The sequence below is a fragment of the Manduca sexta genome, chromosome 1, assembly GCF_014839805.1.
Source record: "Manduca sexta isolate Smith_Timp_Sample1 chromosome 1, JHU_Msex_v1.0, whole genome shotgun sequence".
NCBI lineage: Eukaryota > Metazoa > Arthropoda > Insecta > Lepidoptera > Sphingidae > Manduca > Manduca sexta.
In genome coordinates, this window is record NC_051115.1 from 1,124,475 (window position 1) to 1,145,493 (window position 21,019).

At 38.9% G+C, this 21,019-nt stretch overlaps 2 protein-coding genes across 8 annotated transcripts; one reads left to right on the forward strand and one right to left on the reverse strand.

Moving 5' to 3' along the window:
* Positions 1-238: 238 nt before the first annotated feature.
* Positions 239-15,946, forward strand: LOC115449783 (oocyte zinc finger protein XlCOF6-like). Of its 3 annotated transcripts, XM_030177678.2 has the most exons (9): positions 306-721; positions 800-916; positions 1,551-2,207; positions 2,786-2,985; positions 3,135-3,242; positions 6,759-6,974; positions 7,527-7,653; positions 8,495-8,599; positions 15,783-15,946. In XM_030177678.2, exons 1-9 carry the CDS (start codon positions 587-589, stop codon positions 15,921-15,923), a joined length of 1,806 nt encoding a protein of 601 aa, XP_030033538.2. In that variant the 5' UTR covers positions 306-586; the 3' UTR covers positions 15,924-15,946. The 3 variants fall into 3 exon arrangements, with proteins under 3 accessions (XP_037296144.1, XP_037296112.1, XP_030033538.2); XM_037440247.1 differs by lacking the exon at positions 1,551-2,207 and having other exon boundaries at positions 239-721; XM_037440215.1 differs by lacking the exon at positions 6,759-6,974 and having other exon boundaries at positions 242-721.
* On the reverse strand, positions 9,029-15,302 carry LOC119188381. Of its 5 annotated transcripts, XM_037440069.1 has the most exons (3): positions 12,771-15,302; positions 11,340-11,452; positions 10,003-10,525 (listed from the first exon to the last, which is right to left on the reverse strand). In XM_037440069.1, the coding sequence occupies exons 1-2, from the start codon at positions 14,874-14,876 to the stop codon at positions 11,345-11,347; spliced, it is 2,214 nt and encodes a 737-aa protein (XP_037295966.1). In that variant the 5' UTR covers positions 14,877-15,302; the 3' UTR covers positions 10,003-10,525; positions 11,340-11,344. The 5 variants fall into 5 exon arrangements, with proteins under 5 accessions (XP_037296045.1, XP_037295966.1, XP_037296014.1 ...); XM_037440148.1 differs by lacking the exon at positions 12,771-15,302 and having other exon boundaries at positions 9,029-10,525; positions 11,340-11,355; XM_037440117.1 differs by lacking the exon at positions 11,340-11,452 and having other exon boundaries at positions 12,771-15,299.
* Positions 15,947-21,019: the final 5,073 nt, after the last annotated feature.

Here is a 21,019-nt window from a genome sequence, read left to right on the forward strand (position 1 = left end):
CAAACAAACAAACTCTTCAGCTTTATATAATAGTATAGATTATAAATCACGGTTCTACTAACTAGCAAGGTTGTATAAATTATGATTCTTTAGCTAATTTTCGTATGGTAAAAGAAGATAAACGTCACCTGTCATCTGTGACCTGTTACCAACTTAGCAAGTTTTCCACTAAACCTATGGTTTTTTCCTCCCTTTTAGAGGCGAGATTTAGGTTTTATTGCTTAATGAATTTAGTTCGTAGATTAATTTTTAACAGTTTAAAAGAAAAGAAGATAAATTCACAAAACTAGTATATACATTTTGTCACTTAATATGACTATTGCCGGTTAAAAGATTGTGTAAGGTTGTCTAAAACGTCGATTTTTTTTTCTAATATGACCTTAAAAAATTGATCGCCAAATTTAGCCAAACATTGATATAATTACATAAAACGTCGTGAGAAAAACATTATTTTCGTGATTTGAAGTTTTGAATTAATTTATTGGGCTTTGGCAAATAAGAATTAGTAACACTGTAGTTAACTGTCAAACATTAATTTTATTTATCAACAAACCGTGTTTTATTTTATTATTCCGTTTTACATAAAATGTGCGACATCAAAGGTAATAATACGAATAAATACGATATATTATGTCATGTCTGTCTCAGTTCTAACAGAAAACTCTCTGTACTGGGCGAATTCGATGGTTTATTTCGAAAAATATGCAATTATCCGCTTGAAGTAAGTATTTTTTTTTGTTCCTGTAAACGAAATAAAAAAAAAATTGTTAAAATAATATCTAACATATTTATTTTGCAGACGCCTAACATCTACTTATGCTGGGAATGCATAGCTATGCTTAAAAAAATGCAGATATTTCAAGCAAAAGTTGTTGAAGCACAGAGATTATTACGTTTACATTGTGCTGAAATACAGGTAGACCTTCCAAATTACTAATTATACTGCTATATATGAAAATAATGTAATGTTTGTTCTCTGTTGTAAAGTCTCAAAATAAATAAACTAGTTCATAGAAAAATAAACAGCGGTAGCCTAGTTGTGTGTGGAACAGACTACCGAGACGAATGTCTGCAGTTTCAAAACCCAAACACACCTCTGACTTTTCTATTTATGTGTGTATTCTTTGTGAATTATCACGTACTTTAATGATGAAGGAAAATATGATGAGGAAACCTGCACACCTGAAAAGTTCTTTATATGAATTTTGAGAATGTAAAATAACTGAAATTGGTAGTACGTCTCTCATGTGTGAGAGTCTGCCTGGGTAGGTACCACTGTAATGTCTATTTCTGCCGCCAAGCAGCACTGTAGTCACTGTTGTGTTGCGGTTTGAAGGAAATTGTAGCCAGTGTAACTACTGGACATAATAACTTAACATCTCATGTCTCAGGATGGCGAGCGCAGTGGAATACCAATCAATACTTTGTTATTCAAGGTGTTGGTGTTTCTACTGTTTACGGGCGGGTGTATCACTTATCATCAGACAAACAACAAGCTCGTCTCATCATTAAAAGGAAAAAAAATGTACCCTAATTAATTTCTGTTACAGTGTATTCAAACAAAATCATTGTCAAACTTAAGAATATGCCCCAGAAACCAAATAATAGACATAATATATGATGAAACATTGAAGACAGAACTGAAAACATATGAAGAAGAAAAAATAAAATTATATGGAGAAGAAAAAATACTCAGAGAATATAAAATAAATGTGATTGGAGAAGAAATAGATTTAAAACATACAGAAATACAAAACATATTTGAAGATAAAATAAATGTGAATGGACAAGAAATAGATTCAAAACATACAGAAATAGAAAAAATACTTGGAGAAGGTAAAATAAATGCGAATGGAGAAGAAATAGATTTAGAACATACAGAAATTAAAGAGGAAGTTGAAGAATACATTGATTCTGATTATTGTGACGAGGATATAAAGCAAGATTTTTTACAACTAATAAAACAAGAGACCGAATTAAAAAACGAAAAGAAAACAAAATCAAGATTATACAAATACGTTTTTGATATAAAAGATGGGGAGTTTGTTAAGAAATTCAATGCTGATTATGAAAACATAAAATGTTGGTGGCAAAGAGATAGGGAAAGTGATATATTGAAAAAAATAAAGTTTAAATGTATGAAGTGTTTGTGTGTTTGGAAATCCAAGACACCATTCATGAAACATCAAAGGAAATTTCATAGTGCAGTAAGTTTTATTTTTTATTTTTATTGCTTTGAATGACGAGACGAGCTTGCCGTTCGCCTGATGGTAAGAAATACGACCGCCCATAAACAGTTGAAACACCATCCAACACCTCGAATCACAAAGTATTGTTTGGTATTCCACTGGACTCGCCATCCTGAGACATGGACTGCCGAGACGAATGTCCGCAGGTTCCAATCAAAAGAGCACAAACTTCTGACTTTTCTAAAAAAAAATGTGTGTATTCTTTGTGAATTATTGCTTGCTTTAACGGTGAAGGAAAACATCGTGAGGAAACTTACTTATCTGAGAAGTTCTCTATAGGAATTTTGAGGGTGTGTGAAGTCTGCCCGCGCTACAGCGTGGTGGACTAAGGCCTAATCTCTCAGAAGAGGAGGCCCGTGCTGTGGGACAGTATATAATACAGGGCCGGTATTATTGTATATTTATATCCGACATAATTGTGTCGACTGTCGAGGAATAATCATCTCTATTCAGTCGACATTCTATTAGACCCACTTACCAGTTGCAGTGGACCACTTTTCATGCCCATGTAAAAAAAAACAACAAAATCCTTTCAGACCTCCGGCCCATACTTCTGCGATATATGTTCATCTCGATTCAAAACCAAACAGTCAATATTGCACCATGTGAAGAAACACAGAGTCGCATTGGAGTGCATCGCTTGTGAGTTCAAATGCTCCTCTCCTGACGTCATGAAGGTACATTTGAGAAGCCATAAGAGTGCGGTACAATGTTTGACTTGCGATTTAACACTACAGTAAGTTGTGCACATTTTATTTGTTAATATAATTTATAATGCTCCCTTGACGTTTTTTATATATTATAGTATGTAGACACAAATGTCCATAAATAAAGTATTTGTTCAAAATATGGATTTATTTTAGTATAATTATTGAATTATTTCAGAGACATTAAAACATTTCGTATGCATTACAAGGCGACGCACGCTTCGTTTGTATGCGACCACTGCGGGAAGCGATGTTTCAGTAAACACACACTGGAGAAGCACATGAGGTAACTTATTAACCTTTTTACCTACCATCGGATCTGTCGTTAAAATGCACCAATCAGAATACGGGATGGCGTACTCAAAAATGTTTTTTTTTCTTTTTTTTTTCAAATTCAAATTGCAGGGTTTTTTGAAAATGCATTATCATGAAAAACCTCTTTGGTCGATAGTTCCCATCTATATACAGGGTCATTTCGACATTGCGTTACTAAATGAAACCACAGGTTCGGGGTGACCTCTGTTAACACCCTGCAAAAAATTATTCATAAGTAACGAATATTTTCGTCAATAATCCCGATTTTAGATTTATGTTTTTTTGATCACGCTGTTTCTTAGCGCGCTTAACTGAAGTGAATGAACTACGTCACAGCTGATGATATTATTACCGAACCTATAGGGTTCAGAAGGTCAGCTCACAAATGAACTCCCAATACGTTCACTGACTTGGTTGCAGCAGTTCATTGAGTCAATAATTAATTACTACAAAAAATATTTCGTCAATTATTAACGTTATTTTCGTTAATAAAATAGTTTTCTTACCAAAAAAGTTACCTACATAATTACTAAAGTTACAAGATTTAAATCTATTGGTATCGTATTTTTTAGATTCTACATGATATTCCGACATTTATTTTAATTCCAACATTAATATTTCGGTTTGTAATAATATCTAAAAGAAGACTACGTAGACATTACCGAACGTCATATTATGCTTTCTGTACCATTTCTTTGCTAGATAGACACTATGGCAATGCGTCCGAGTCTTTGACCGAGTCCGAAGAGCGCGCGATTATTCAATACAATAGTCGTACTCTTTCTCGCCTAAACTCGCAGTGTTGTCAGTATAAACTTTTTTTATTACATGATGTTCTAACAGATTTAACACACAATTGTATTACAAAATAAAATAAGTAATGATTTATGATGAAATGATTAATGAAAAGTCTACCTAATTAAAATAATACACAGCAATATTATAGTATTTTTGAAACATTATTTTAAGTAATAAAGTATAACAGAGATTTTGGATTCAGTCATTCATTTTCAATAGACATACAGGGTATAAAATAAACAAGATATTGCATAATAGGGTAATAATAAAAAAAAGTTTGGTAACACTGCGAGGGCACGTGTTAGTTGTAAAACACTGGCTCGCCAAATATCGTGTACCTCCAGACTAGTGTTGCCAGGGTCAATTTGTTTAAAATCAAGAAGGTAAATCAAATCGAGATTTAGGGTTGTAGATCGGGACATAAAAAAAGCAAGTATTTTTTTAAATTTTAAGTTTTATGTATTGCGTTTTACAAAAAATATCTCTGCGAGTCATGCTAAAGTTGCGTTTTAATTTGGATTTCTGTTTTAACATCAAAGCACAGATCGCCGGGTAGTCGCATCTCTAAGCAAGAGAATAAAACAAAACTGTACCTTCAGCGCTAGTGAGATGATACGTGCTATTTTGATTGCATTGTCGCACTCAACACAGTGATGAATGCGTAGTTTATTTTTCATAATACTTAATGGTTTTAATAAGTTTATTGGTGCAAAACGGGTCACGTCCCCAGAACTCTGAAAATCGGGACGTCCCGCGCAAATCGGGACATCAGGCAACACTACTCCAGACCCTTGCCGCTACTTTGTGGAATTCGCTAAACTCGTGTGTCGCGTGTTGGTCGGTCGAGCACAAAGAAATTTAAAGAGGTCTCCTAAATGCGACCTTAACACGTATAAAATAGAGTCTATTTTTAGAAATATTTTTTGTCATTTTGAATATTTTACGATCTCGAAGTTGCATCGTTGACGCGTACGCGAAACTGAACTAATCACAATCTATTGATTATGTTTCTATCGAAGGCTGTCATTACGATTTTAATGTGGATTTATGAATTTGCGATAGGTACTGAATGGAATAATCCAATATCATTTTGTCTGACCCGGGATTCGATCCTGTGACCTTAGCAAAGCATCCGTACTATAATACAACTGCGGCACCGAGGTAGTCACAAATTAACTGTATTAAAAATACTTTGAAGTATGAAACAACTTTTAAAGAAACAAGCAATCTACTAATCATCATTAGGTATTGGTAAACGCATTTACTATTTTGAAAACATGATAAGATACCTATTGGGACGCCGCGCCGCGCCGTGACGCATCCCGTCGCTCGACATTTTTACCTCAAACTATCACATTACGTAATTATTATCAAGATTGTAACTTCGTTATTAATTATTCGTGTGAATTGCCAGACTTGCAGAATGATATTTTATTGTTATGAATGTTATAAATCTAACCGTTGAACGTATTTATTATACCTACTTATCTACTAAAATGGATGAACTACCTACATTAGAATGTGTGAGTTTTGATTTAAAAGAATGAAACCACTTTAAAATTACAGAAATAATGTGTTATGTGTACCCAACTTATGCAGTTATGGTTGTTTGATTTGTGTCGTTTGCTTATGATGATAGTTTGGGCATAGAAAATATTGTTCTAATGAAATGTGATGATGTTGTTGATGTTTATGTTGGCGTTGGATGTCCACCTGCAAGGTGGACAGACGACTTGATAAACGTCGCGGGAACACATTGGATGCAGGCAGCTTTCGACAGGTCCGTCTGGAAATCTTTAGGGGAGGCTTATAGGCTTTAGTCTACTGTTGAACATAGGTTCAACAGTAGACTTTATGTGGCTGATGATGATAATGATGTTTAGGTATGTGTCTTTTTATAACGTCGGCGTAGCGTCGTCGCTGCTGGTCTAATTGTTGATTGAGTGATGTGGCACGACACAAAACCCTAGGTAGTTAAAGCGGCGACATCAGCTGTTCGGTTGCGGCGCGGCGCGCGCGGTGCGACGAACTACCCTTGCGCTCCGAGTGTGTGCATCACTTGTTCGTGTGCGTGAGCATAATATTATCAATGACTGTGTGCGATGTTGCCGCTCCGACGAATTCTAGTATAGTAGTAGTGGCAAAAGGGTGTGTAAAAATAAAATGACTATTATAATATTTATTTTGTTTGAAAATTTTACTTTTTTGTTTTTGACCTTAGGTTAGAGTAACTTATAGTAAACTGCTTCTTTCAAGATGACTTTCTCGCAGTTAAATTTAAGTCTAGGGTTACAAAATGACCCTGTATATAAAAATGAATCCCTATGTCTCTTGGTTACGCCATCACGCGTGAACGGCTGGACCGATTTCAATATTTTTTTTGTTATGTTTGTTAATGTCAGGAGAAGGTTGTTATGAAAGAAAAAATTGCGTGGAAAATTAGAAAATTTAAGAAAACTTAACGAAAATATTAATTTATATAACTGTCGATTGTGTGAAATAACTGTCAGCGATTGACAGAACGCGCGCTGCAAATTCATAGTTAAGACGGGACAACGTCTGTCGGGTGAACTAGTTATTGCATATTTATTCAGTGACTTATATTTGCACCCCCCTCCCGTTACCCATGAACCAGGGCAACTCCTTTTTTATGCCACCGTGCAACACCTAAACACTAAATAACAAACAGGCACACCCACAACTTCGACAATTTCGAATGTAAAGACTGCAAGAAGAGGTTCAAGAACTCGCGGAGTCTCGGTAAACACGCGCGCATGCAGCACGTGGCGCCGACGAGCACCGAGCTCGCCTACTGCGTGCCGTGCGACAAACAGTTCACCACGCGAGGGCTGTATTATCAACACCTGAGCAGAAGCAGCAAGCACGCCGCTGAACGGACTGTTAAGTGAGTCTCTATACTCGTAAGCGAGTCTTTTTCTCGTGAGTCTTTTTCTCGTAGTCGAGTCTTTATTCTCGTAGGCGAGTCTTTTCTCGTAGTCGAGTCTTTTTCTCGTAGGCGAATCTTTTCTTGTAGCCGTATCATTTTTCTCGCAACCGAGTCTTTTCTCGTAGGCGGGTCTTTTTTATTGGACATTTAGCACTCTTAGAGTCTTCGTAAAACGTATGGATACAGCATGTGACGCCAACGAGCACCAAGCTCGACGTTATAAAATATCATGTACAATCAGCTACAAATGTAGCTTAATAAGTCTAAATTTACTCTTTTACAAATTATCTTCAATCGCAATATTTTTTATATCAAATAAAGTAAACCCAAAGTTTATATTAATGAAGAAAAAACTATTGTTGATGAAGACTCAAAACTTTAAGGCGATTTGAAGTTTTGAATTTGTTCAGTTACCTTTGTCCTCAACAGTACGTAATGTTATCAAACATGCAACTTTATTCCGCTGTATTAAGTGCCTTTTCCCTTAGAAATAATGTATTGAAATATTAGTTCCAGCAAGCCGAAAGTACAGTGTCCAGAATGCAGCAACGTATACTCGCGCAAGGTCTACATGATGAATCATTACAGGCATGTTCATGTGAAGAGAACAAATTATTACTGTTCGATTTGTGACAAGGTAAGACTGTTTTATACACACACGCACACACACACGCAAACGCAAACGCACACACATATACACACACACACGCACACATAAATACTGCTTTACTGGTAGTAGGACATGTGACAAGGTAAGTGTGTTTTACACACACATAAACACGCTTTACTAGTGGTAGGTGTCTCATATGTGAGAGTCCGCCTGGGTAGATACCACCGCAATGTCTATTTCTGTCAGCAGTGTGTAGTCACTGTTGTGTTACGGTTTGAACATTGTAGCCAGTGTAACTGCAGGACATAATACTTAACATCTCATATCTCAGACGAGCGCAGTGGAATACCAAACAATACTTTGTAATTCAAGGTGTTGGTGTTTCTACTGTTTATGGGCGGTCATATCGCTTACCATCAGGCGAATGGCAGGCTCGGCTCGTCATTTTAATGAAAAAAAATGCCCCCACGGCGGTATCACTATGCAGTTGTTAACAATTTGTGCCACATTAATTTGTGACAGAGGCGGCCTAAGACGGAGGCAAACTAAGCCACCAACGCCCGGAGCCTCATATTTACAGGGGCCTAGCGCAGTGCCTTGAAGGAACGTTTTTTACGATCTTATCGAAGCAACTGATAAAACTGAGGATTATTTTTTGTTCAGCCCGGGGCCACTGCGCTCGCCATCCTGAGACATGAGATGTTAAGTCTTATATCCAGTAGTTACACTGGATACAATGTTCAAACCGGAACACAACAGTGACTACAGACTGCTTGACAGAAATAGACATTGCGGTGGTACCTACCCAGGCGGACCCTCACATATGAGACCTACGACCAGTAAATAATAAAACAATGTTTCTTTTCAGTATTTCCTGAACAACACTAGGTATAAAGGCCATATGAGGTCTAATCACGAAGGTGGTACTAAAGTGAAGAACAAATTGTGTACAGTTTGTGGAAAGGGGTTTACGGTGAGTAACTATAATATCAGCTCTTGTTCCGTACCCAAGATGTCTTCCTACAACCTTTAATAAAAAACAAAAAAAAATTATGAATTTCCTAAGCATGCTCTATGACGAGAAAAAGATAAAATTATTTCTGGTGGTAGGTCTCATATGTGAGGGTCCGCCTGGGTAGGAACCACCGCAATGTTTATTTCTGTCAGCAGTGTGTAGTCACTGTTGTGTTACGGTTTGAACATTGTAGCCAGTGTAACTACTGGACATAACAATTAATATCTCATGTGTCAAGATGGCTAGCGCAGTAGAATACAAGCAATACTTTGTAATTAAAGGTGTTGGTGTTTCTACTGTTTATCGGTCGTATCGCTTATATCAGGCGAACGGCAAGCTCGTCTCGTCATTCAAGCAGCAATAAAAAAATAATTATAGAATATGTTATGGGGAATGATAGTTCGTCTTGAAATAAAGTTTATTTGAATTTGAATTTACAAAAATTGTGCATTGTGTTCGTGACCGTTGTTGGCTGCTAAAGAGAACGCTGCGGCGGGGGTTCCCGGCCGTTCCTCACACCCGACGCGCCGACGCTCAGTTCCATTGGCCATCACCGGTCCGCCAATCTTGCGTGCGCGTCGGCTCAACCGACGCCCGCGAAGCGACGGTGATTCGTCGTTTCAAATTGCCGCGTCGACTGCAAGGTCGTCGGTGCGGCCCGTTGATTGACGCGTCACGGCGCAGCCCGCGGTGCGGCAGAACAGCGGGCCGCATAGAGCTTATTAAACTACGGCGCCAACATGCCCCCCGCCTTGGAAGGACCCTCTTCCAATGTTGAGTCCTGCAGGGGGCATATTGTAGAGAACGAGCGCCGTACAATTCCTGACGCGGTCTTTATGACGGCTGTCCTGCTCACGCCGTCTTTGCCTGGAACAGTATACAAAATCCGCCCGAAACTCCATTTGAGGGGCGGAATGTTATCTTGTTTTAAAACGACAAGTGTGTTAGGTTTCAAGTCGGGTTTCTTCGTTTTCCATTTAGTTCGAATTTGCATTTCCGAAATGTATTCACGCACCCATCGTGCCCAGAAATGTTGCCGAGTTTTTTCGATTCGTTGATAACGGTTGAGATTCAATGTCGGAGTGTCTATGTAATCTGCCACAGCTGGTGCGGTGACTGGTCGTCCAATCAAAAAATGGCCAGGACTCAACGGCTCAAAGTCGGATGGGTCTGAGGACATTGGACTTAAAGGACGAGAATTAAGGATTGCTTCAATTTGTGATAATAATGTGGTTAACTCTTCGAAAGTTAAATGCGAATTGCCTAATGATCGCAGCAGGTGATGTTTGCATGACTTCACACCAGCCTCCCAGAGGCCACCAAAATGGGGTGAATATGGAGGAATAAATTTAAAATTAATATTTTGAGTAGTTGCGTATTCAACGATATCAGCTGAGCAGGTTGATATGAATTTAGTGAATTCTGTCATTAAACCTACAAAATTTCTACCATTGTCTGAGTATATATCAGAGGGCTTACCCCGACGTGAAATGAATCGTTTTAAAGCTAATAAATAAGCGTCTGTGGAAAGGTCACTGACCAGCTCTAGATGAACAGCCCGAGTTACAAAACAAACAAATAGACATATGTAACCCTTGATAAGCTTAGCACCCCTACCTTTGCGATTCAATATAAGAACTGGCCCAGCATAATCAACACCGCAGCGCAAAAATGGAAAACTGGGTGTGATTCTATCCTTTGGCAGATTGCCCATTATAGGAGTGAGTGTTTTACCTCTAAATCTACGACAGGTGACACATTCATGTACAATTTTCCTTGCCAGGTTTCTGCCTGCAACCGGCCAGTATGAATCACGCACGTTGTACAGAAGTGCCTGCGGCCCTGCATGCTTCAACCGTTGATGCTCAAAGCGAAACAAAAGCACTGTAAACCAATGTTTGGAAGAAATTAAAATAGGATGTTTTTTATCATACATAAACTCAAGCGAGTTGGCTAAACGACCACCTACTCGCAGTATCTTGTTTTCATCAACGAACAAGTTTAAATTTGACAAATTGCCTTTTACCCTGTTTACATTATTTGTGTTGGTATTCAATTTCGAAGTAAGTTCAGTACCAAATGATTCTAATTGCGATAATCGAGCTAGCATTAATTCAGAGTTTCTTAGTTCGGCGACAGAGATGGCGCCACTGAGACGGTTGTTCTTGTGGCGTGTATTGAATATAAAACGAAGTACATAGACAGCAGCACGTCTCATACGATTGTATTGTGAAAATCTAGAGAAAGGAAACAGAGACTGTGGTAATTTCACATTGGCATTTAATGAAATTGTTGCTTTTGATTTAAGCTCTGGTAAATTTTCACTCTGACATAATTGAGAATTATTATATTCATAATTATTATCCATGTTAGGCTCACTTAAAAATGATGGACCATGCAACCAATGGTTAGAAGTTAAGTACTCAATTCGCGTTCCGCGAGAAACTATGTCGGCAGGATTGTCGGTGGTACGAACATGACGCCATGGATGTTCCTTTGTAATTTCATGAATTTCAGCAACTCTATTTTGAACAAATGTCTTTAATAAATTAGGGGTCATACGCAACCATCCTAATACTATTGTGGAGTCACACCAAAATACTACATTTCGAAATTCGGTGTGTAATGATTCGCGTACCTTGTCATAAAGTCTAGCCCCGAGTAAGGCCCCACACAATTCTAGTCTAGGTATACTCACTGGTTTTAAAGGAGCAACCTTGCTTTTAGAACATAGTAAATTGCATGATACAGTTGAATCGGTGTTAACGGTGCGTACATAGACACATGCGCCGTATGCCGCTTCTGAAGCGTCTGTAAATATATGCAATTCAATATAACTGGGATTAGAACTTACTACATGTCGTGGTATCTTTATGGTGTTTAGCATAGGCAAAGAACTAGCAAACCTATGCCATACTTGAGTAACATCATTGGGTAACTCGTCATCCCAATCTAACTTTAGTAACCATAATTTCTGAAGCATTATCTTGGCAGTAATAATCAACGGGCTAAGTAGGCCTAGTGGATCAAAAATTTGTGATATTATGGATATAATGTAGCGCTTTGTAATCTTTTGCTCAGTGTTAATATAATGTGAATTAAAATAGAACTCATCACTTGAGTTATGCCAACCTATACCTAAGGTTTTTGCATTGACATTTTCGCCTAATGTTAATGATTTCAAATGACTTGATAAGTCTAAATCTACTTCTGTTGTATTGCAATCAAAATTGTACATCCACTTGCGTAGTGGAAAACAACCAGACTGTAGTAGCTTAGAAATTGCCAAACAATTATTTAACAAAGTTTCTTTGTTATCATGTCCCGTGATCATGTCGTCTACATAAAAATCCTGATTTATGACGCGCTTAATTTCAGGATCTTTATTTTCGCATGCGAGCTGCTTTAGACATCTACAGGGGCCTTATTCTCTATCCCGCACGTTATTTTGACAGTGTGTAACAAGCACGTAACACAACGCATCATGTTTAGGACTATAGAAATTTGGCTTACAGAATACCATTCCACACACATTTCTCGAAGATAACATGACACGGCCGCGTTACGCGTTTACACTATCATACAGAATAAGGGCCCTTCTAAGAAACGGCGCGGACGCGGTTCCGTAAGTGACTGTATTTAAACGATAAATGTTTAACGGCTCTGATGAATGATTTCGCCATAAAATAAGTTGCAGGTCGCGTTGATCGTTATCAACTAAACACTGCCGGTACATTTTCTCGACATCTGCGCAAGCAACGTACTTGTGTTGTCGAAAACGTATTAAAATGGATACTAAATCTCCCTGAATGGGTGGTCCTACCATTTGCAAGTCATTCAATGAGATGCCGGTGCTGGAAGGACAACTGGCATCAAATACTACACGCAGCTTAGTGGTGGTACTGTGTTCGCGTAATACGCCGTGATGCGGCATGAAATAATGATCATTTCCGTATTTCTCTACACGAGTCATGTGCCCTAGACTAATGTATTCGTTTATGAATTCTGTGTACAATTTTTTGTAATTAGGATCGCGCTCTAAACGTTTTTCTAATGATAAAAAACGTTTCTTAGCTGTGCAAAATGTTTCGCCTAACTTGTCAGCTGATAATTTTAAAGGAATACGTACAGAGAACCTTCCATCATCACCACGCGTTGTAGTTTTGACGTAAAGCTCCTCGCACGCACGTTCCTCTGGAGTAAACTTATCAGCACCTGACCTGGGAAGCTCCTCCAGCTCCCAAAATTGTCTTAAATGTGTTTCAATGGACTGTGAAAAGTTACAATTTATGTGATTATTTTGTAAATAATTTTTTACTGGGCCTGATATAATCCAGCCTAGATGTGTGTCTTGTAAGATGGGACCGCTGGACAATCTTATCCTATCAGTTTTTAATAGGTCCCAGAATAAGTCTGCGCCTAACAATAAGTCTATCTTGTGACATTTATAGAATTCTGGATTGGCCAACTGAATATTGTTGGGTATGTCAATAGACCGTGCACATGTAATTGCTGGTAGTGTAGATGTAATGTTGGGCAGAACAAAACATTGTATTTGTGTGGAGAATTGATGATTGTGTGATTTGAATTTTATTTGACAGGACTGTGTTGAGTGTATCACCGAGTTCCCAACTCCTCTAATTTCTTGAGTGGACTGTATTAATGGTATATTAAGTTTGTTGCATAAAGATTGTGTGATGAAAGAGCGCTGACTGCCACTATCGAGTAAGGCATGCGCTTTGTAGTAAATGTTTTGTGAATCAGCTACACTTATTTCTGCTATTGACAGCAAAACTGGTTGGTTGCTGGATGAATATGTAGTGTGTTTATCATATTCAATGTGTGCCTTGTTGGCTTGTATTGTTTGTATAGAATTGTCAGTATTGTGTGTGTCTGTAACTTGTGAAAATGTGGCAGCAGGTTGCTTTAAATGATTGGAAACAGATTGTGTAGACTCATCGCTATTGTGTACTAGTGTGTTGTGTTTCTTGTTGCATAGCCTACATGACCCAAGTTTGCAGTTGTTGACAGTGTACCCGGAGCGCAGACAGTTAATACATAAATTGTTTTTCTTAATTAATGACAACTTTGATTCTAAATTTAAATTATGAAATTTTTGGCAAGAATAAATAGGATGATTAGAGTTGCATGCTAAACAAAGTTTCTTGTGTTGATTATAACTGCAATACTGCTGCGGCTTGGTGTTTGTAACATGAGCATGAATTTTATTGTTATTGTGCATAATAACTTTATAATTGCTCTGCTTACCATGAGAAAGCTGTAATGATTCTAACATGTCTGCTCTGTTTTTTAAGAAATTAATTAAATCTTGAATATTTAATTTTGAGTCACTTTTACTAGACAATAAATCACCTTTTTTCTGCTCCCACTCACGTTCAGTGGTTATGTCAAGCTTAGAAACAATTAAATATATTAATAGAGTATCCCAGTGTTCTGTGGGCTCACCTAATATGCTTAAGGCGCGTAAATTTTTGAGAACATTGTCAATGAGTGTTTTAATTAAGACGGGTGACTCTTTGTTCAATACATTCATAGTAAATAGTGATTTTACATGACTCTGTGTAAGTAACCTGCTATTGTTAAATCGGTTCAATAGTAACTCCCAGGCAACATTGTAGTTGTCACTAGAAAACTGTACTGAATTGATAACTAATGCTGCACTGCCCTTTAATGATGATCTAAGATAATGGAACTTTTGAATGTCGCTAATATCTTTGGAACTGTGAACTAGAGACACGAATGTATCGCGGTACTCGAGCCAGTCCTCACATGAACCATCAAAGGTAGGCGTGCGAATTGTGGGCATTTTGATGTGTGAGTTTGTGTGCTTGGTATTGTTACCCTCGTCATGATTAATAATGGGTTCACTTTTAAAATTGTACGCACATTCGGCTATAGCTACGGTATTGTAATAAATGTCTTCAAATGACTCCCTAAGTGTTAGCTGTTCATCTATGTCTGATTCAGGTGCACATTCCTCTATCCTAGACTGAACAGAGTTGAATTCACAAAATAAGTTCGCGGCACCTTGAATACGCAACTTTAGGTCCTCGCGCTTTTGATCCGTTAATGCGACACTTGAGTCTAATGAGTTTACGAATTTAGTGAATTTAGTCAACCTGCCCTTTAGAACACCACGCTTTCTAATGAGTTCCCGGGGTATGGCGTCATAAGTATCAGTAGATTTTTGGGGTGATTCACCGGACAATACCATTGTGGCGGCCTAAGTAAGGATAATGCAAAGTTCTTACAGTGAGCGAGTTGATAATTCCTGGTTGCGTCTCACGATGCGCACTCGTAGCTCAGCAAACACACCGCGTCTCGAGCTGCCTCGCGATGTGTACGCGTAGTTCAGCAAACACACCGCGCCTCGAGCTGCTGCTGCGATCACTCGGCAACCCGAACCCGGAAATACCGCTGGAATCAATTTAATTGTTGCGATTAGTATGAAGCAAAGCTGATCGGGTATAGGTGATGGGATGGGTGGCCGGCCGTATGTATGGCTGTGAAGGTGATCGGGCGGCTCGATGACGGCTTTTTGATACTTGGCAGTCTTGTTTCTTGAATTGTTCGGTTCGACGACGGTTCTTGCGATTAATAATGTTCGGCTCGAAGGTCCAGCATGTTATGGGGAATGATAGTTCGTCTTGAAATAAAGTTTATTTGAATTTGAATTTACAAAAATTGTGCATTGTGTTCGTGACCGTTGTTGGCTGCTAAAGAGAACGCTGCGGCGGGGGTTCCCGGCCGTTCCTCACACCCGACGCGCCGACGCTCAGTTCCATTGGCCATCACCGGTCCGCCAATCTTGCGTGCGCGTCGGCTCAACCGACGCCCGCGAAGCGACGGTGATTCGTCGTTTCAAATTGCCGCGTCGACTGCAAGGTCGTCGGTGCGGCCCGTTGATTGACGCGTCACGGCGCAGCCCGCGGTGCGGCAGAACAGCGGGCCGCATAGAGCTTATTAAACTACGGCGCCAACAGAATAGAAACAGAGATTCTCACTTCCGACGACCGCCCGTACTGCCTTCTATATTGTTTTCTAACGTTTTTCATTCGTTTTCCACAAATCATCTTTTTTGTTAGGTCATCTTAGTTCTACGTACGATTTAATGTTCCAGGAGAACAGAATTCTGATCCACCACATGCGGACGCATTCCGGCGAGCGGCCGTACGAATGCTCGCACTGCAGCAGCCGGTTCGCGCAGAAGTACGCGATGCAAAAGCACGAGAAGACCATACACGGGGGAAAAAAGAGCTAACGAGTAATAAATATACTGATTTATATTGCGTTTTATTTATGACACACAAAGAAAAACATGCGCACGCAGCACGCGTACACAAGGGAGGGTAGGGAGGGGCAGCTATCCCTCCTAGAGTTTCTAATAGAGTTAAAAAACGAAAGCAACTAAGGTCCTACCCCCTTATTCATACACTTTTTTTATCTAAGGACGGAATAAAGCTGTGATAACAAGTCTGTTCTTCAGTGCTGACGGCATGGTAGCCTTCGCAGTGCGTAGACATAGGGCCGTTGTGATTGGCTAATATTGAGATACAACTTGAATCTAATTGGCTGTCAGATAAACAAAGCTGAACAAACAGCAAGCTGTCAGATAAACTACGCTAAGAAACAGACTTGTTATCACAGCAATGCTCCGTCCTTCGATAAAAAACGTCTATGAATAAGGGGGATGATAGTCTTTGATTTGATTTGCTTGATCGATCATTCCCGTTCGCCGAAACTCGAATGAATTCACCAATTCTATTCCTAATATTCCGTACACTCAATTACCCTCTGCTCTATGTTATTGTTAAAGCGGGAGAGGGACAGTGGGGGAGGAACATGTGCTCTCGACTTTACCTACAATTCATACTTTTCTTATTCTCCATATCAACTTGCTCCCCCTGGGCCATCGGGTGACGCTCTTGCGCGTACATTGATGCATTTTATTCCCAAAAGGGTGAGAAGAGTGTAATTAGTACATCAACTTTTTGTTATTTATATTCCGATAACATAAAATAATAGGAAAAAGCCCTTCTGTGAAAATTGCGTTGAAATAGGGGACCGTCCTGTGTTTGATTTTGTACATTATTCTAATGTAATGATTAATAATACGAAAAAGAAACCCTCCTGCGAAAACTGCATTAAAATTGGTTAAAAAATGAGCCAGTAATTCATATTTCAAATATTACTATGTTCTGTTTCTAGTTCTATTTCTACTCTTTTCAGTTTCTACTTGTCTATTTCTACTCTTTTCTGTTTCTTGTTACTTACCTCTTCTACCGAAATTGAAAGACTTATAACTTGTTAATTTTTTACCGGATTTAAATAATTCTTTCTGTGTTATAATTTATATAACGTAAATATTTGATAATAATAAAGAACAAAAATGAGTCCGGTCCCCTATTAGGTAGTAACTTATATTTCAAATATAGTAATGTGCAGGAGTTACCGCGTGAAGGAAATATCGCTTCATCTCTTTCTTTCGCACGCATCGCAATCCCGATGACGTCATATAGTACTGCTTTTCTTGTTTCTTAAACCCTTTGCACCGAAATTCAGTCTTAAAACTTGATTGGTTTTTTACTGAATTTTAAAGTCTTGTGTTAAAATTTAATAAAATAAATATTTGATAAAATAGTGGTTAAAACTAAGTCAAATATCCCATGATTGGTACTTGAGTGTAAACATGGGTCTTGGAAAATAATTGAACTTGAAAACATATGTTGCAACTTCAAATAGTATCAACAGATGGCGCCACAACGAAAGTAGATCGCGCTATCGTTTACACGACCCCACGAGTACATATACCCAGCGCTGACGCCATCAATTCGTTTATGGGTGATTAAGGTGATCACTACTTACCATCAGGTATTTTTGCAAGTGACCTCGCATGCGCAGCATGTATGAGGAACTTTATCAAACTAGTAACATGAATGCATCGATAAATATGTAGGGTTAACCAATGACGTTTTACAAATAGACGCGTCGCGGCGTCATACACTAACCAAATGGCACATAGAAACGGCGCACTATTTGCTATATTGACGTACCTGTACATATAATTACAAATTGGCTCGAAGAAGGAATAAAAAGATGCAGCATACATTCGTTGGAAAAGGATATATATACATCGACAGTTACCTAACAACGTTAGTGCCGCACGCTCCATGGCCGTCAAGTCGGGCAATTACCGTACTTTCGTCTTGCCAGTATTGAGCTCGGACAACGTATCTATGTAATAAAAACATCTTAGGGCATATAAACATATAATAATAATAATAATATCAGCCCTGTATTGTATACTTGCCCACTGCTGAGCACGGGCCTCCTCTACTACTGAGAGGGATTAGGCCTTAGTCCTCCACGCTGGCCTAGTGCGGATTGGTAGACTTCACACACCCTCGAAATTCCTATAGAGAACTTTTCAGGTATGCAGGTTTCCTCACGATGTTTTCCTTCACTGTTAAAGTAAGCGATAATTCACAAAGAATACACACATAGTTTTTTAGAAATATCAGAGGTGAACATATAAACTACGTACTAGATCTGGCGTTCTGTACACTCACTGCTGTATTGCAATCCCTACATCTGACTTTAGTATGATTTCAACATTGATAGCGTGTTATGGTTATGTACGGAGTGACACTCATAATGTAAGAACTCGAGTCTAAGTGTAAACCTGAATGTGAATAAAAAATAAGTAAAACTATTTGTTGTTTAAATGAATAGGTTGTAACAGTGACATTTTGGTTGCCATTTTAGTTCAGATTTTGAACGAATAATTTATACGGACATTCGTGTCTATAGAATATACGCCAATGCATCAAAATCGGTTCACCCAGTCAAAAGTTCTGAGGTAAAAAACATTAAAAAAAAACAGACGAATTGAGAACCTCCTTTTTTGAAGTCGATTAAAAATAAAAAAAAAATCAAAAAAAATAATACCGCCTTCAAAACAACCAAAAAATAATTTAACATTACCTTTATACTCGCTACCAATTTTGGAGTCGGTGACTTATTAAAATTGCTAATTAAGTTAAATAAGTGCATGAACAAATGTACGGAAACAATGTTCTATGTTGAGAAGCTCCTTTTTCGCACTTAGCCCGTAGTAGGTCAGGCCGTTGTGCGTGGGATGCCGACTATGGGTCAAGGCAGCCCAACTCCTTCCAGAAGCGCAGGATTTTCCTGGTTCCTCCACAGACTTATCGGAGTGACCCCGGTGTACCGAGGATTTCAGCCCGTTGTGCAGCTACTCCTCCACATTCCAGGATAACTTGGGAGGCTGTTTCGTCATCCGACAGACATCTCCTGCAAAGGGGGCTGTCGGTGATACCTAAAACATATGTGTTTGTTTAAAGGGCAGTCGAGACGAATGTCCACAGGTTCAAATCCCAAGGGCACACACCTCTAACTTTCTAAAAAATTATGTGTGTTTCCTTTGTGAATTATCGCTTGCTTTAACTGTGAAGGAAAACATCGTGAGGAAACTTGCATACCTGAGAAATTCTCTATAGGAATTTTCGAGGGTGTGTGAAGTCTACCAATCCGCACTAGGCTAGCGTGGTGGACTAAGACCTAATCCCCTCTCAGTAGTAGAGGAGGCCCGTGCCCAACAGTGGGACAGTATATAATACAGGTCTGTTATTATTATCATTATTATTAAAGGGCAGTGTCCGGTGATTGTACCCACCATTTTGCGTAGAGAGGCTCTGTGGAGAGACAGAAGGCGCTTCGTCAGACGTTGATCCGGGTGTGGCTCTACTTCCCGCGACTGTCTGCATGCATTATTACCTGTCTATTGATCTGCATGTTGTTCTTGTGTTCTTTGTCGCAGCCATGATGTTATCTGGTTGAAAGGTAGTGGTACTGCTGGAATGGGTCCAACTACTACCTGACTCGACCCTCTTTTGGCCAGATCATCTGCTGCGTCGTTACCTGAAAAGCCACTATGCCCTTTAATCCATTGTAAGGGAACTACATTATTAGTATATTTATTAGGCATCATAGGTAACCAGTATACTGCCGTGCTAAGCGCAAAAGCGATATGTCAGGGAAACCTTATTTCGAGATAATCGAAGTTTTGTAAATATAGTTTTATGGTTAAGTAAAACTAAGATAGAGAATCTCTTGTAAGGTTTTTTTACAAGTTCTAAACAAGATATCGTTATTTAGGTAAGTTTTTTGGATGGGTATTTCTTCAAGCTATCCGACGCCATAAAAATCAAAAGTTTGATTGTTTTTGAGATACCGCTTTTGAAGCACGGCAGAATACGTTAGGACAATATTTTTTTTGGTTTTTGTTTATATTCAATTTTATACTCTACAATTTACAAAGCACCTCATACGCGGAGAACGCGCGAGACACTTACAAAAATGAAGCGTTATCTTGATCGCTCAAGATCTATTGACGTATATTCTATCGCATACTGTACGTAGTACATATATATCGAACTTTTGCAATAAATTGAATGGTATATGTACCCGCGGAGACGTGTAAACCATACCGCGATGTATTTTTATTATGGCGACATCTATCGGCGGTTTTTGTAGTTGAACTGCAATGACGAACTTGAGCGATTGCGGAGTTGCAAGTGTAATGGACTGCTGAGAGGAATGTTCGCAGATTTAAAACCGAAACGCATTAATGACTTTTCTATAGTTATGTGTAAATTATTGCTTGCTTTAATGAAGGAAAACATCGTGCGGTAACCTGCATACCTGAGAAGTTCTGTATATGAATTTTGATAGCATGTGAAGTCTACATTTCACCAGATCTGTACTGGTCTACTATCCTCGACTGTGTTTTAAAATCATAATATCTTGCATGAGGGCAATCATCATCATCTGCCACATAAAGTCCACTGCTGAAAATAGGCAAAGCCTCGCCCAAAGATTTCCAGACCTGTCGAAAGCGGCCTGCATCAAATATGTTACTGCGATCTTCATCAAGTCGTCCGTCCACTTTGCAGGTGGACATCCAACGCTGAGCTTGCCGGTACGTGGTCTCCACTCGAGAATTATTTGCCCCATCTGCTGTCACTTCGCTTGCTAAGGCGCCGTTCAAGTATTACGTAACGCAATTTTTGAACATTTTTGACACCCCCCCCCCCCTTTGTAACGCGTCGCAACGTATTCCTGCACCCCCCCCCCTCCCAAAGTTATGTAACTCTACATTTACAATTTTTTTCTCATTTTCACAATTATTTTACGCAAAATACCAGAAATTCGTTAAAATACCTTTGTTATTCTTTTAAAAGAAAAAAGCAATGTTACATAACGTTTTGTGCGAACAAAATTGCGCGCCTTTAGGTTGCCCGATTTCCGAGTTGTGCTCGCTAAAGCGATCACGGT